We start from the raw sequence: 16,027 nt of genomic DNA, 5'->3' as shown, positions 1-16,027 counted from the left end.
ATAGCCGGGAAGGAGATAAATGAGTCCATTTCTATGCTTTCCTGTAAACTGGTTATGAGTCTGTTGGTTTTTCACTTTTCTTGTATTTTAACTATTAAACCAACTGGTAAACAAATGTTTCTATCTGTTTTGAAAAGAATTGTAGCTTCTCTCTTATGTCTCCATCAGATGAGTAGCAGTAGCAGCTTTTGGTGACATTATTATGAATAATAATTAGATTGTTTTTGAATACGAATCAGGATTTAAAATGATCTGATGAAGATGATCTATGTGTCTAGTCTGGCCTTGGAGTGATGTCTGTGGTTCCCTTCTGGACCTGTTACCCCATCAACCCGATGTGGAAGACTATGTTCAGAATTTAGGTCTCATGGCATCTCAACGTGTCAACATTGCAGCCAGTGGGCTGAGGGAAATACAGCTCCACTTTGTAGCAATTCAAGAGCTACACAGCTTTTATTGCTTTTGTTGTCGCAAAAATTTCATCAGCATAGAAACTCCAAAGTGTGCTTTATACTTTTGTCATGGATAGTACCCCCAAGAATTTAAAACTTCTTTCACCCCTGATAACTGAGCATAAGCAGGAGTGACCATTAACCTCAAATTCATGGAAGAGCCATCAGCCAAAGACATTCATAATGAAATCCAATTAAATGAAAGAGTGGCTAATTCTAAAATTAGAGTGAAATAAAATAACATGTTTATAGTAATCAATTAAATTGCGATGCACTATTAATTGCGTCACACATAGTTATTACTATTTTACTGTTAAGTTGGATGCAATAGGTCAACGCATTCTCCTTCGTGTTTACTTGAGTTTTTTGTTGCTATTAGTTAGCTTTTTCCTGCATGCTAAGTTTATTTGCCTCGCTGTAATAACGCTCCAGAGGTTATGGCAGCAGAAACAAATTAGGTTTAAGTGTACAATTAATTCAGCTCGGTGTGCCGTACCGTGGGGCGTTGTAATCGGATTGGATCGAGTTCAGCCACATAGATATACACCAAGCAGAACCATCTACACCCGTGTTTTATGTTTCCCCCGGTTCTGCTCTTCAGCCGTTTGGTTCCGTTTGACAGTATGACATCACACGGACGCAGAACCCGTAGAGGACCGACACCGAGGCCGCATCGTCCGGCAGGAGTTTTTACATAGCAGGTCTGTGTGGGTATATCTGTTCCCTTGTCCTGTAGCCTGGTTGCCAGAGGCGCTACTCGGCATCCGTGTGTGTGTGTGTGTGTCACAGGAGCAGAAAGCTGTAGGAGTGTTGTTGTTTTTTTTACTACAAGCCTCCCGCTGTTGCTGCCCTCCGCCTCCTCCTTCAAATCGTCAGACCTCCGTGGTTTAGTTAGTTGATTTAGCGGGACATGGCTGAGATTTTAAGGAGATTGACCAATGCGTCTTCGTTCAGCGTCTTACAGGACAAGCTCGAGAACTGGCACAGAGACTACCACGTAAGTTCATCAATAAGTCACGATCGACCTAAATCTGACCACAGCACTTCGGGTGCTCTTTACCTGGCCCGGATATTCATTTCACCCAACGTTGTCCCACAGCACATTATTGTGCTTTTTGCATATGATTTAGTCGAAAAATGACAGCAAAATACCGTCATCTTCTCATGAAACATGTTGAAAATGTATTAAAGTAAGGATATGTGTTTATTAAGTATGCTTACAGTTTGTACTTTATTGTAGGTAACAAGTGAAAGTCCTTAAAATGAATGACGTTTTTACATATCACAGTAAAGGAATGACTTTTTTTCTTTTTCTTTTTTTTTAAAACTTTGATTTCTCTGTAGAGTTTGGTTGTCATGAACGCTAATCGCCGTGGCAACGGTCGGGCCGTTCCAAAGATGTTTTCGCTGTTAAGATAATTCCTCCTCTATTTATTTCCTGTACAGAAATTAAAACCTGTAGCTCAAATGTAAATGTGTAGGACACGAGGTTTAAGGTGTTGGAAATCAGTCGTGGAAGTAACAAACTGGACAAAAATATTAGTCTTTTTTTTTTTTAAGTTATCCCCTTCCAGAAAATAAATGTACTTAAATCCATACAGTTTATCATCAGTTTTTAATCAGGAATGTTTTCTGAATACTGACAAGTTTCAGCTGGTTTATTGGCTTTTATGCGTTTTTGAATATGTCTTTCTTCTTGTATTCACTACATGTACCAATTCATGCAAAACATACCTTAATTTATAGATAGATTTCTTTGTATGTGTGGATTACTGGGGCATTGTGTTTTTGGAACTTTCCCCCCTATGTAACTGACCTATCCCGTCCACTAAACAGAACCAGTAAGTACTGTGTTAATTATTTGCCAAATTGGTTGGCAAATAAATTTTTTAAAAAGTAAATTAATCAATCAATCACAAACTCCAGTCCATGACTTTTGAGGGGGAAAAAAGTGACAGGATCATAAGATATTTCGACTAAAATTTTTGTTCAGCCAGTTGGGAACACACCAGAGTTAATGAGGACATTCAATTTCTTTGCATGTTGTTCTTTTGGTAAGATGTGTGCACAACCAGAACTTGATCTAAAGAGTCCATTTCTTAAATTTTTTAAATGTCTGCTTTGAAATGGACCAGTAGCTGATGGGACTTCTTTTCTAGCTTCCTGTAGTAGCTGTTGTGCTACAAGGGTAACAGTAGCTAGGTCACAAATAGAAAAATTAAATGGAGCTTTAGTTTCAACTGGTTTTTCTTTTTGTTTTAGTCATCTTCTACAACAGTGCTAATAACATCCTTGTTTGCATAGACACTTAAAAAACATTGAATTGACATACAGGCTCCATCTTGAGACAAAGCAGCCATTGATTTAGTTAAGTTATAAATTAAAACGTGTTTTTTTTTTTCACCCAGATGTTTTCCTGTGATCAGAATGTGAACAGATGTTGTGAGCTGATCGAGCTCACCGCCAAAATTCAAGGCCAGCTGTTTAACATCCTAAACATTACTGCAGCTGAGGGTAAGCTTTGCGTTGTGACTGCTCGGGAAGCAGATTTCTTTAAAAAAAAAAAAAAATCCAACTTGATCTTTGAAAGATGACTCCGATACCTTTCGTCACGAATCAGGTGGTCACTATGGTGGAGTGGACACTCTTAAAACACGTTTTCTGCCTTGGCTTGGAAGCTGTTTCTCCATTTCAAGACCCTCCATCGCAGAAGACACCAGCCTGCACTTCTTCCAGGTTTGACCCTTGGCCTTTCCTCCAGTTTAACAATGCCACCTTAAAAAGCAACCATGTGATCAAGCGGTTGTGATCGCATCGTGGCTCTGCAGCTACGTTGACGATGAGCCATTTTGTCGCCATCAGGATGCAGCAGAGAAGGAAAGAAAGATGAAGGAGCTCCTTTTGTCCCATGAGAGCGAGATAAGAAAGATGGAAGCTCAGCTGAACTCTACCAACCTCCAGCTGGAGTCGGTCACTGCAGAGTGAGTCATATTATCATGTGTTTTAATTTGAGAGAGTTGTTTGGGGAAATGGAATATTTTATCATTTGAACGCAAATGCGTCCTTGTGTCCCAGACTCGAGGAGGCTCAGAAGAAGCTGGACGACACAAAATGCAAGTCGGCAACCACCCTGCTCGCCACCGAGGATGAGATCTTACAGCTGAAAGCGGAGTGGGTGATGTAGTTCAGAAGCAGTACAGCATTGCACACGCTTCGCGGTTATGTTGTGAAAGATTCATGTTTTTTCCATACATATTGACTTTGTGTTTTAGTTTGCTTTCTACAAATGAACAGTTGGACTTGTATAAGAGGAAGCAGGACACCATTCACGACTATGAGCGGCAAATTCGCTTGCTGAAGGATGAGTTAGCTTATCTGAGCTCGGAGAAGGTCATGCTGCAAGAGAGGTAACATCTTACTGATGTGCAAACATTGAATCGTCTCACGCCGACATGCAGTGGTGTTCTACATACGCTGCCTTGTATAAATATTCACACTCATTGAGCTTTTTCCACATTTGGTCTCGAAACAATCAGAAAATTCATCATATTTTATTGGGACTTTCAGTGACTGAGCAACACAAGTAGTATATAACTGTAAAATTAAAAAGGAATTACGCAATTTAAAATCTGAAAAATGTAGTGAGCATTTTATATTCAACTCTCCAGAATCCATTTTGCTAGACTTGCACATTTGTTTTGGTTGTACTTGCCCAGAATTCCCTGCACCATAGTCCACTTCCTGCTTCTTTTGGAGCAGTCTCTGGTCCTCTTGGTGTTCATATACTCATTCGAACTGCTCCAGAGTTCACAATCGAGGTTTTTAGATGGGCCAGACTTTGCTTTTCTTGGCCCAGATTAGAGTTTGATTGCACATTCACATGTCCCCAAACAAACCGGACTTTCTAGGCAAACTAGCTACAGTTCAATTAATGTGGACTAAGCAGGGCTGGTGTGAGCGCACCCTTAATCTACAAGTTTTTTGGAGTATGTCTGCCACTGCTGCACAATCACTGATCCATCCTAACTAATGATTATGTTTGGATATGAACCTTTAGGATATGAGTTTAGGGTTGTCACCCTGATGGAAGGTGATCATTCCAACAGGAAGGATCTTTAGCGTCATCTGCAATCTTTGTGTTAGTCTATTACATTAAATCCCAATGCCATAAACTTCAATTCATGGTTATATGAGAAATTGTTGAAAATGTTCAAAAGTTGTGAATGTTTTCGCGAGGCGCTGTAGGTGTAGTTGGTTTCCACCTCTCAGGTTGGTTAGAAGTCGCTCTCCGAGCCCTTTACCCCTGTTGAGCCGCTCATCCAGCCCGCTGAGGAGCACGTCGCCCACCAGAGCCCAGCTGACCAACTCCTCACGCCACGCACGCCTCGTCTCGCGTTTCAGCGATTTGTACACCATGGAGCGTCTGGACGCACAGAGCCTCCTACGGCGCTACATCCCGGACTTGGAGATGGTCCAGAGAATCATCTTCATCGCTGTGATGGTACAGAGCCTGCAGTGAATTGCATGTTGATACTGAGCCTCAGTATCAACATGCAAAATTCTATGTTTCCCACTCTTACTACTTTGTGTAGCGTCGCTGTGTTTTGCACCACAGGAATACCATATGTTTTCCCTGTTTTAGGAGTCCTTCCAAAAAGCAAAACTGGCCTATCGTCAGTTCAAGCAGCAGGTGAGAAAGACGTTGTCCACATCCCACTTTGGTCCGGAGAGTCTCGAGGACGCGGCTGTGGACTACATTGTTAGGAACCTGGACCTCTATGATGTCCTGTGCAGTGTCAATGTAAGAGAAAATGATTTTGATTGTCTTAAAAAGTATGAAATTCATGTATGTAAAATAAAGTGAGTTCGTCTTAAATATGTTAGTGACAGGCCTCAAATTTTTACATATATAGCGACTGGTCCCTTATTTTAATTCCTGAAAGGTGGCAACCCTAATCATGGGTTAGTGCAAATTTGTCTCCAGTTGGCTGGACATTATTTGTCTTTACCACTTGTAATACAGCAGAACCCCCCAAACATCCTCTCTATTTATAGATTTTCTGCCTCCAGTTTTATTCAAGTCAAGGTGGCATTAATGAGGTCTTAAAAAGTTTCCAGTTTAATTTGCTGAAACCTGCGGATACTTCGAGCACATCTTAAGCTCAGTCAGTTTGGAAGGAGGTCATCTCCGAAGAGCGATTTTCAAGTCTTGACACAAACTCTCAATTGTGTTTAGGTCTGGACTTGTTTTTTTGTTTTTTCTAGAAAAGTTTTTCCAGCAAGTCACCGCATTTTGCATGTATGTACTCCTTCTCTGTCCCTCAGCATTAAATAATCATAATAATAAAAAAAAACCATAAGGTAACATGGGTTACCTTATGGGTAACCCATGTTACCTTATGGGTAACCCATGTTGCCTTATGGGTAACCCATGTTACCTTATTATTTAACCCATGTTGCCTTATGGGTAACCCATGTTACCTTATTATTTAACATGTAGATAAATAATATTTATCTGCATGTTATCCATTGCTCTAAAAGTACAGAGTGCTACATTCAAATGCACATCACACTAACCAATGTTTTGAATGCCATGCAGAGGTATAAATACTTAGGACACTGTGTATCTTATTGTGTTTTCCTCTTAGAATGTAATCCTTGCTATGAACAAGAACCCCCAGATCTCTTTCCCTCCAGAAGTGGACTTCAGACTCATCTGTCCCTTGATCAGAGAGACCTGCAGGGTGGCTTTTGCCATGCAGACACTGGACACACCTCTTGACTTGGCCTACGGAAGCAGCGGTGAACTATTCAACAATGCCAAGTTAGTACAATGTAGATTTCTGGGGAACGTGTGTAGCTAAGCAAAGAGTTAACTGCAGTCGGCCTCATTCTTCCTGCAGCCCACCGCTGCTGTACATCGCTCCGACCAGCAGGTGTCACCCTCAGCTTATCCATGATGGAGACTCGCATCTCCCTTTCTGTGTTCCAGGTATCGTCGCAGCTTTGACTCTGACTTCAGCGCTCCTCTGGTGGCCTACTACGTGTGGCCGGCTCTGGTGGAAGGAAGCACGGTAGTTGTTAAAGGCGAAGCCGTGACCAAAAGAGGCGCACTGGTAAATAATTCACAGTAGTTAAAAAAAATTATGTTGGAAACCGAGATGAAAACAGAAGTGGCTCTTGGAGAGTTGAACAGTACAGATTTGTGTGAATGTTTCTGGGGGGTTTTTTTTGTGTGTTTTTTCTGCAGTGGAGCAGAAACAGGAGCAGAAGTGCCAGCCCTACACGCTCCCGATCTCTCAGCCCGGCCCGCAGCGTTGTAAGTCTTTATAACATTTGAGCGTTCCAACCGAGCAACGAGATTATGGTCAAACTTTGCAAATTTGTTGACAAATTAATCTCTAACATGCATGCTCACACGTGGCTCTAAGGGTATGTTTTTTAAGTCAAAATCCCCAGTTTAATTTGGATGTGTGACTGAACACTTCATAAGAAATACAGACTTTAACACTCACATTTTTTTTTTTTTTGTTTTTTTTGTTTAATCTTACAGAGATTTAGCGACAAAAGAAGCATGTCTCCTGGACGCCTCACAACCAGACACCTGTAAGCACTCACCTCATCGGTCAAGAGTGAAGTGAAGTCCACCTGTGCTACCAGTAAATGAAATAAACTTTTACGGATTTGTTTATTTGATTTCTGTGTTGTTTGGGTCTGCTTCATCCAAATAAGGAGATATAATCTTACACTATATTACCAACCAGAGGTGCAAAACCAGCCAGGCAGCTACTGTGTCTATATTTACTCTGGCAGAGGTTTGTCTTTTTTTTTTTTAAATAAATTGTATTCTGGATGCATCCACAAAAGTCATATTGATATTGTCAGCTTCCTGTTTGTCTCCAAAGCCTGTAGTCTTTATATGAAGGACGGTGAAGGATGTTACCTTATGGTGCTAAAGTTACCGGTTCTGACCTCACATCCTGCACTGCTTGAGCATCTGATATTGCTCAATGTGTCTATTGACATAGCTTAAGTTTGGGTTTACTTTTATGTTTTTGTTTGAATTTTATTGTGTGCGGTATTAACTTGTTGAACGTGGAACAAAGAAATGTCTTATTATGGAGTTATGTTTGAAGGACCCAGAAAGAGCTTACAGTTCAGGATATTTTCTTTTTCAATGAACATGATAATTAATATTTTAGGTAGTGGCTTGAATGATGATTTCTTTTTAAAATCATACTATGAGTTTAATTTTGCAGTGGGAAGAAAATGTTCTTTATGAAATTTTAATAAATTGCCCTTTTTCCCCTTCAGCTTTGTTGTGTTTTTGATTACACAAATGGCTGTCTGTGTTAACTGCAGCTATGAAAATGTAATATTGGTTACATTTGGTGTGTGAAATTTGTTTAAGTGCACATGCTTAGTTCTAACTAATGTTACTGTGTTGCTTCTAAGCTACTACACAATTTATTTATTTCCAATGTAGAATTGTTGGTACAATAAAATCATTTTTATGGAATATTTCCAGGCTTTGTTCACATTGGGAATTTCCCAATGAGGTTATTTATTTTTAAGGTTTTGTTGGCTCTAGTGATCTTTATTTGAAGGTAGTAAATGAGAGAGGCGGAAGACATGCGGCAAGTGTCGCGAGGCCGGGAATCGAACCTGCGACCACCGGCACGAAGACTAAGGTTGTGCGCCACCACAGGACCCCGCAGGTTATTTAGTTTGGTGTCCCCTCTTCTGAGCCAAATTGAAACTGAATACTAGATAAGGTTTGACTTTAGGACAGAGTTCCACGATATAAAATGCGCAGTTCAATATTTTTTCTGCAATAAAAAGCAGAATAGTCGTCATCATATATCCATGTTCCAAAAAGCATTTAGTTGTAGAAATATGTGGAATAAAACAAAACCAACATTATGCTGCAGGCATGCGTGTCAGTGCAGCATCTTTTCACTTGAGTCCTTTTCTGCGGGGTAGCCCAGCAGCAACATCCCTGCCTTGACTGGTTCGTGATATTTAATTAGTACTTCCCATCTGCTTGTTAAAAACACACACAGACACAGTTTCCCGCCAGGGATTCTCTGATTACGTCCTCGGCTTGTATCTAACATCCCAAAGCAGGCGTTTGTTCTGCTGAGCGCAGGTCTGCGATCTCGCCCCGACTAGCGCAATTTACGGCTGATGATCTGAAACGATCAGCTTGTTTACGTGTTCACGCGAGAAGTAGGTTCGACTGGATCATGATTATTTTCATTTGTTGGTGTTTGCTCTCAGCTGTACTCGTGCAGCGACTGAATGAAAACACGTCTGGTCTGCCGCTGCAGTCACTGGGATCACACATCAGAGGCGCCATAAGTGAGCAGAGACTGACGCACACGGCAGCAACACGATTATCATCTCATGGTGTCACAAACACCAGCCTCAGATCTACAAGTATCCATTTTGTTTTAATTGAAAAATCCAGATTAGGGATGCAACTAACGAGTATTCCAGTAATTGATTAATTCGGACGATTAATCGATTAATTTGATAGTTAAAGGCTTTAAATGGAGGCAACCCCCCCAAAATTCAGTTACTTTTTCAAAATAGGAGATTAACATTTCATTGGCTAGAATGGAACAGCGCTGCATTCCCTTAGTGCGCGCTTGATCATTTGTAGCACAGGATGCGTCTGTAGCTAAAAAATATTTCTATGACATTAATATGTTCGCCAATTCTGTTCGCTTCACCGTCAAAACAGTGTAGGACTAATCTGTTAACGATTTTTAGATGAATAATTAGACAGCACAGAGATTTATTTTTGACAGGATTTTAAACAGACAAATGTAAAATTGTGTCACTTGAAGAGTTTTGCATAGAACATATTGACAAAGTTAACTTTTTTTTGTCAGATGCAGATATATGTCTTTGTAGCTTTGGCTTGATTATTGCTCCGACTGTGTTGTTCTTTTAACAAGGAGACTTTTTTTTTTAGTTGGTTGACGATTAATCAGTTAACAAATTAGTTGACGATTATTTCAATTATCGATTCATCACGATTTATGTGAGCCTGAGGGGAGAGGTTGTTTGCTCAGGTGTGCCGCGGTCAAGGCGCGGCCATGCCATGTGGACCGATGGAGATGAAGGAGGAGAACGGAGGTCTGTCTGTCATGCAGACAACCATAGAGGAAACCTCGTGTCTGCTGTCACTGAAAACAGAAGCAACAATTCATGGCTGCGGTGGCAGTAAAGTTTTTACCAGATTGAGACAGAATTAAAGTTTCCAGTTTGGTGGCATGAGGGCTGGCTCAGAGCTGCTGGAGCGTGCCATGTTTCCTGTGGTTGTTCTCAGTGAGGCCTTTGCTGGAGTTTCCGTGGCTGCAGTCCAGAGTCGGATAGTAACTACCTACATTTACTCAGTTACATCTACTTGTGTGACCCTTTTGGGAGCAATGGGGAGGGGGTGGGGGGATGTACTTTCAGGAGTATTTTTTACTAAATTTTACTTTTTACTCTTACCTGAGTAAAGTTTCAAGAAACTCACCTACAGTTTTGTTGGTTTCATAAATTTTTCGTTGAAAGGAACTGATTTGAAAAAAAAAAAAGAGTAATTATTATTAATGAACTATTTTCATGTTGATCTTTAAAATACTAAAATTTCCACATAACTTTGTATTTTAGTCCATCTGATTATGTAATTTTTAAATGTTAATTTATTTCTTTTATCAGTTCCTCAGTAGTTGAGTCGGGGGGGTTTTATACCAGATACTTATGAGTAATTTTTTTTTGCTACTTTTTACTCTTACTTGAGTAAAACTTTTGGGTACTCTACTTTCTATTCTAGAAACTGACTGTCTCTCATTAAGTAGCCAGGGCATAGATAATCTTGATGTTTGCTCACCTATCAGACAGAGATGAGAACCTACTAATGAAATCGTTAAGTTTAAACCATTAAGACACTTTGCTGTGACAGATTCACCTTTTAACAGAGCGGGTATGAGAAGCTGTCTGTCTGTGACCCACATAGGCTATTGTCCACATCTGGAATAAAACAGGATGAGGTTTTTCTTTTTGCAGAGGAGGACGCCACAATTGATGGCAGGAGAGACAAAGTCGTGGTGAACCGCCAGTTCACCACATGGATGACCAAACTCCACCCTGCTTGTTCTCATTTCCAGCCTCTCTGCGCCTCCCCAGGGCCTCCCCCCTCACCCCAGCCCCACCCCGGGGCGCTGACTGGTGGTGTGAGGTCATTGGCCCGCGGTCCGCCTGCGGGCATCAGCCCGATGGACGAGGAGTAAACAGGCGTGACTGCTGACCCTCCTCTCTCTCTCTCTCTCTCTCTCTCTCTCTCTCTCTCTCTCTCTCTCCAAGACACAGAGCGAGCGCTGCCAGAGGCACCGAGAGACGACTTGACGCTTCCTTCCTCTCCCTGTATCGACCTTCAAATCAAATGAAGAAAAACGACTTCGGATTTGGACCGTGGGTTTTTTCCCAGAGCGGACATTTGTCCGCGCTCCATCCTGCTCTGTCATCCTTTGCACATCTGCGCAAAGTGTAGAGTGCAGTGTAGCGTGAAAATGTATTCATAACTCTTGGACTTTCCCACATTTTGTCAGATGACGAACTCGTAAAGCATTACATTTTGCAGCCTGAATAAAGTGCTGCCAGAACTTTATTTAGGCGGTTAACAAGTAGAGTCCAGTGGTGTGTAAGTTTAATACAGATGATGTTTGTTGGAGATCATTAGTGAACAAACAGTATGTTAGAAAAAATTGTGGAGGCAGCAGGGGGAGGAAAGCTGGTCACAGCTAATTTCAATCAATCAATCAATCAATCAATCAATCAATCAATCAATCAATCAATCAATCAATCAAGTTTAGTTATGTAGCACATTTACAGCGACAGCTAACCGGTTTAGATCGCAGTGTATCCATGTGCTAAAATGGCCTAGACAAAGTCCAAATGTAAGTCCAGTTGAGATTTGAGGAAAAACTTAAAAAAAAAAAAATGTGCGTCCTCAGATGCTCTTCATTCAATCTGAGTGAGTTGGAGCCATTTTGCTGTTTTCGCAAAGCTTGGACTCAAGCAGATAAACACAACGACTCGCCACCTTTTTTTCAGATTTTTATTTGTTTTTTTTGTTTTTTTTTAAACAAAATCACGTTCCCATCATCTCATTTCTATGTGACAATTACGGTTCACTTTGTTGGCCTGTTATGTGAAATTCCAGTGTCATGACGGCTGAGGCAAGTTGTAGAAAATGTCCAGGTCTGACTTCTGGACTGATGGGTTTCTAATTCCATCCCAGCCCCGGTGAGCAGCGCTGGGATGGAGACTGGAGGTCTGAAGGTTTTATATCTTTGCTCAAGTTTCTCATGAAATCATTCAGAAGTGCTTTCAACAAGAACCGCCTTTGAAAATAAAAAAAATAAATAAATAAACGGTGTTGAGCGAGACGGCCTGCTTCATGATTTTTTCCCCCACTTAATGAGTTTTTAACACGTCAACAAATCTCCTCCGGCTGCTGTGACCTTTTCTCTCGCCAGATGATGAAGATGATCGACTGGAGATTGAGAGATCTGGAAAAAGAAAGAAAGAAAAACTCTCCCATCTGTAGGGTAAAGATGTCGATGCCACCTTCTGCTCCGACTAGAGAATCTGTTTTTCGTCCTCTGCTGCTGCTGCGTAATAAAAACACATCTGGATGCAGAGATGAATGTGAAGTGAACCCCAGCCGCCTGTTTCCATCTCAGGCAGGTGTGACATCAGGAAAATGGTCAATGCTCCTCTGGGGCTTTTTAACTCTTTGGATTTTTCATCCTTTTCTTTTTCTTTTCCTTTTTTTTGCAGAAACACGTGATCGACCCCGGCGCCTAATCCGAGCCTGGTTTTAACGTTAGTCATGCCGAAGCTGAACAGAAGATGGAGGAGAGAGAGAGAGAGAGAAAGAGAGAAAAAAACGAGTGAAAAGGTTTATTGAATGTGGCTGGTGCATATGGAAGCACTCTAGTGCCCGGTTCGGCCATCTGGACTGGTTACGGCTAAATGTGGCAGGGTGTCCTTAAATGTGCCCGACTCTGTTAAAATTCTCTCATGCACAGATTAAATGAAAGTGTGGCTCTGCGGATTAGATTACAGAGGGCTTTAAAACATGAGAGAGACTTTTTTTTTTTTTTTTTACTGGAAAACGAGTTTAACCAGATCAGCTTGGCCATTTCATTATTTCACTTTCTCTTGAAACTAATGTGGAATACTTCTCCATTTATTATTTACATTTTGTTATCAATTCATCAATAGACACTTTATAAATCGTTTATTATGCCTTAATTAAGGATGATAAGGAGTTTACAAATGGTTATTTTGCTTACAAGGCAGTCTGAAATGTTTAATATAACAAACAGGTCTGGATCACTATTTGGCAAGAAACTGGTAGATTTTGTCTGCTTGTCAGTCTTAATTAATGGATAATAAGTGTTTAGAGATTAGTAACACATCTATGAACTATTTATTATCCATCTCTAAGCGGAGCCTTGTTGTAAGGTGGCACCCATGTTTTTATTTTAGTGTGAGTTCTTAATGTCCACCGCCAGATGGCAGTCTGACCCCACTTAACACTAAAACGTGAACACTGTTGGGGAAAATGCAAAACCATCTTTGGCGGGGAGCTTTGCATGTCAAACCATGATGTGCACGACAGGAAAAATGTGCAACTGCTTGTCCTACGTATGGCAAACCCGAAATCACAACTGTCATTAAGAACAGTTAAATAGATGTAAACTGATATTGATCACCAGTATGTAAATAATGTGCTCTCTTTGGAACGGTTTCTCAGGACCAAGTTTCTAATTTTACCTCCACACATTGCATCAGACTGAAGGTTCGTTCAGTTTCACCGTAAGTTGAATTCATCTTAAATTTTTCTGCAGTATTCTGATTTTGCACTGCGTCATCAGAGGTCAAATTTCAGGTTTCTTCGCTAATCAGATGTAAAGGTGCTGGCTTGGTTTTCAAATCTTCCCTCTTTTTCTTTTTTTTCTTTTTTTAGGTCGACCAGACAGTAAAGGAGCTCTGCATAAAGGGAAGAAATTTAAATCCCTGGGACTTTGTGCAACATTGACGTCACCGTCCGCTTTTCTTTTCACAGAGTGAAAGAGACGAGTCAGGTCTCAGTCTGTTGTTCATGGCACACTTGCAGCCGCTGAGGCGTTGGCACACCAGAGACGAGTGTTTGACAGTGAAAGTGACTAAGTCTGTGGGGTGGATGAGGAGAGCAGCTGCTCCTCCGTCCACACTTACATAAAAATGTCCCAGTTTGGACCATATAAAGTAAGTTTGTTCTTCATAACAGGCTTCAGATAATGTCACACATTTCTTCATGAATACAGACGGTTTCTGATAATCCTTTTAGTTTGACTTGCAGTAATGCTGTTAGTCTTGTCTAGCATTAAAAAGAAAAACACTATCCAGTGTTATGCTTTTTATAATCAAGAGATAATAAAAAAAAAAAACACAGTTGAGTTATGAAGCATGCATTTTACACTGCAGGATTTCAGGAAAAAGCTGTTTTTAAGAGGTGAATTGACGAAAAAAATATATCTCTCCTAACTGGTTTGTGTGCATTTGGGATAATCAGCTGGCATTAGTAAACATTACAGCTGAGGCGGGGTTATGTATTTTAAATCACAATCGAGTAACTGTGTTGCCTTCAGTTGTTGTAAAAATGCAGCATGTATAAAATATAAAAGATATTTGATTTCACAACTTTGAAACTGGACTCTGTCTCTTTAAGAAGCACCCACTCTTTCCAACACTCTGCCTTTTAGCACACTGGTTTTACATAACGGAGCATCGGACTGAGAAATAGTTCGTCTGATGAGCTCAGCAGTTTCACCAGGTGTTTGCTAATTGCAGCTGCTGCTAGTTTGAAGGAGCTGAGGGGTCTTTAGCTCGATGTGGGGACTGAAAAGTTGGAGGAGCTTTGTGAGATTAAATGCTTAGCCACCTTGAATTCAAGGATTTCTCAAATCTAAGCAAAGCTGCAGGAATGTTTTGGATGATGGAATAACATTGTAACATGACAAAACTCTACAGGAAGAGGATATTTTACATAATTCTGCCCCTTTGAAAGATTTCAATATAGATGTGTGCTGCATTTGGTTCTTTCTGTGAGTCTGAGTCAGAATTTTGCTCAGAAAATCCTCAAGATTTCTATGGAGTGCAAAACTGAAGCAGAGCGCGAGGGTGACAATGCTCATCTGTGGCTCGAGTTGAGGACTTTGAGTAGCGTGTTGTCTTAGATCAGGGGTCCCCAAACTTTTTCCTGCGAGGGCCACATAGCTGTTCCTTTCTCTGGTCGGGGGCCGGTCTTAGTTTTTGGAGAAAGAAACCTTAGAAAATTCTTGTCGACAGGGTGGGGGGGGGTTGGTGGCCTGTTCTGTTCTGTCTTTGAAACTGCGGGGGTGAGGGGAGCGCTTTTAGATAGATTTTTACCCAGAATGCAAATGGAAAAAACCGTGAGTGAAACGGTGACTGGGACTGACTGGTATATATTCCATTGAGGGAAAGTTAGTTTCACATCTGCTCAAGAGCCCCCCTGGTGGTTGAAGAAAAATCCACATATAAACCGGAAAATACAATATATGAAAAAAAACACTGAATGCTCTCTGGTATGAGCAGGCGGGCCGGATCCGGCATTGTTCAGGGGGCCGGACCAAATGACGTGGCGGGCCGGATCCGGCCCGCGGGCCGTAGTTTGGGGACCCCTGTCTTAGATCGATGAAGTGAAATAAAGCCCTTTCCTGGTGTTTCCAGGATTTATGGAGATAAGCGTATTTGTGTCTGGCAAGCAAGAGCAGCATTGAAACTTCAAGAAGGTCATTTAATTCAATAACGACCTTAAAAGGTGGTTTTAACTAAAACCCCCTGTACCGGACCATGTGGTTCTTTGTTTGCTTTTGATTAAAACTGGCCATGTACACGTGGAAAAACGACATCTAAATACAGATGAATTGATTATAAAGAAGAGTCCTACTAATAGAGTTCATCTGTTTTGCCAAGTTTTATAAAGCGTGGAAACAAAAGGCCCAATAAAAGCAGCTCATGTTGATCTCAGCTGCGATGTTCTCTAAACAAACGTCGACTTGGCAGATGAAGCTCGACGAGGACTTGCTGGAAGTTTCTCCTCTCAAGAAACTTATTATTAGGACTTTTTCCCCATAAGTGCTGGTCTATTTAAAGCTCAGAGTAATGACTAAATTACGCTTCATGGAAATATTTGGACAATAAAAAAAGAAAACCAGAAAAACAACACAAACTCATAGATGTGCTCTTAAGTTATTTAAAGCTTGAGCGAGAAAAGAGGAATAAGTTAGAAAGACTCATGATTTCCCCTAAACAATTATGCAATATGTTAGAGGCAAAAACACATTGCAGAAATAATATTTATGTTTCCTGAGACATTTCCTTCTTCTAGCTTATTGTGAGCACAACACCAACCAACTAAAGTGTTATTATTGAACCTGTTTGCAAAACTATTCCAACACAGAGCACACTGCAAAAACACAAAAGCATTTTTGGTCTAGTTTCCA

The 16,027-nt window shown here is 40.8% G+C and overlaps 2 protein-coding genes across 3 annotated transcripts in view; one reads left to right on the top strand and one right to left on the bottom strand.

Annotated features, from left to right (window-relative positions):
* The first annotated feature begins 1,073 nt into the window (after positions 1-1,073).
* spata18 (spermatogenesis associated 18) lies at positions 1,074-7,148 on the top strand. 2 transcript variants are annotated; one of them, XM_007550702.2, is made up of 12 exons: positions 1,074-1,449; positions 2,861-2,966; positions 3,073-3,188; positions 3,315-3,433; positions 3,528-3,623; positions 3,725-3,859; positions 4,722-4,953; positions 5,095-5,253; positions 6,101-6,276; positions 6,445-6,568; positions 6,703-6,771; positions 7,006-7,148. In XM_007550702.2, exons 1-12 carry the CDS (start codon positions 1,363-1,365, stop codon positions 7,060-7,062), a joined length of 1,476 nt encoding a protein of 491 aa, XP_007550764.1. In that variant the 5' UTR covers positions 1,074-1,362; the 3' UTR covers positions 7,063-7,148. The 2 variants fall into 2 exon arrangements, with proteins under 2 accessions (XP_007550764.1, XP_016526174.1); XM_016670688.1 differs by lacking the exon at positions 3,725-3,859.
* Positions 7,149-11,446: 4,298 nt separating this feature from the next.
* Positions 11,447-16,027, bottom strand: part of scfd2 (sec1 family domain containing 2) — a 181,870-nt gene continuing 177,289 nt past the window's right edge. Inside the window, exon 6 of the mRNA XM_007550701.2 lies at positions 11,447-12,019. Within this exon, the coding sequence (XP_007550763.1) occupies positions 11,925-12,019 (95 nt within the window). The 3' untranslated portion in view covers positions 11,447-11,924. The remainder of the gene's footprint in view (positions 12,020-16,027) is intronic.

This window comes from Poecilia formosa, unplaced genomic scaffold (genome assembly GCF_000485575.1).
Source record: "Poecilia formosa unplaced genomic scaffold, Poecilia_formosa-5.1.2 Scaffold37, whole genome shotgun sequence".
NCBI lineage: Eukaryota > Metazoa > Chordata > Actinopteri > Cyprinodontiformes > Poeciliidae > Poecilia > Poecilia formosa.
The sequence above is the reverse complement of the archived record's forward strand: the minus strand, read 5'-3'. Positions and strand labels throughout refer to the sequence as shown.

Coding starts and splice junctions, on each gene's coding strand:
- spata18 (XM_007550702.2), top strand. CDS start 1,363: ATGGCTGAGATTTTAAGGAGATTGACCAATGCGTCTTCGTTCAGCGTC. Junction 6,277..6,444: donor GAACTATTCAACAATGCCAA/GTTAGTACAATG, acceptor TCTGTGTTCCAG/GTATCGTCGCAGCTTTGACT. Junction 6,772..7,005: donor TCAGCCCGGCCCGCAGCGTT/GTAAGTCTTTAT, acceptor TTAATCTTACAG/AGATTTAGCGACAAAAGAAG.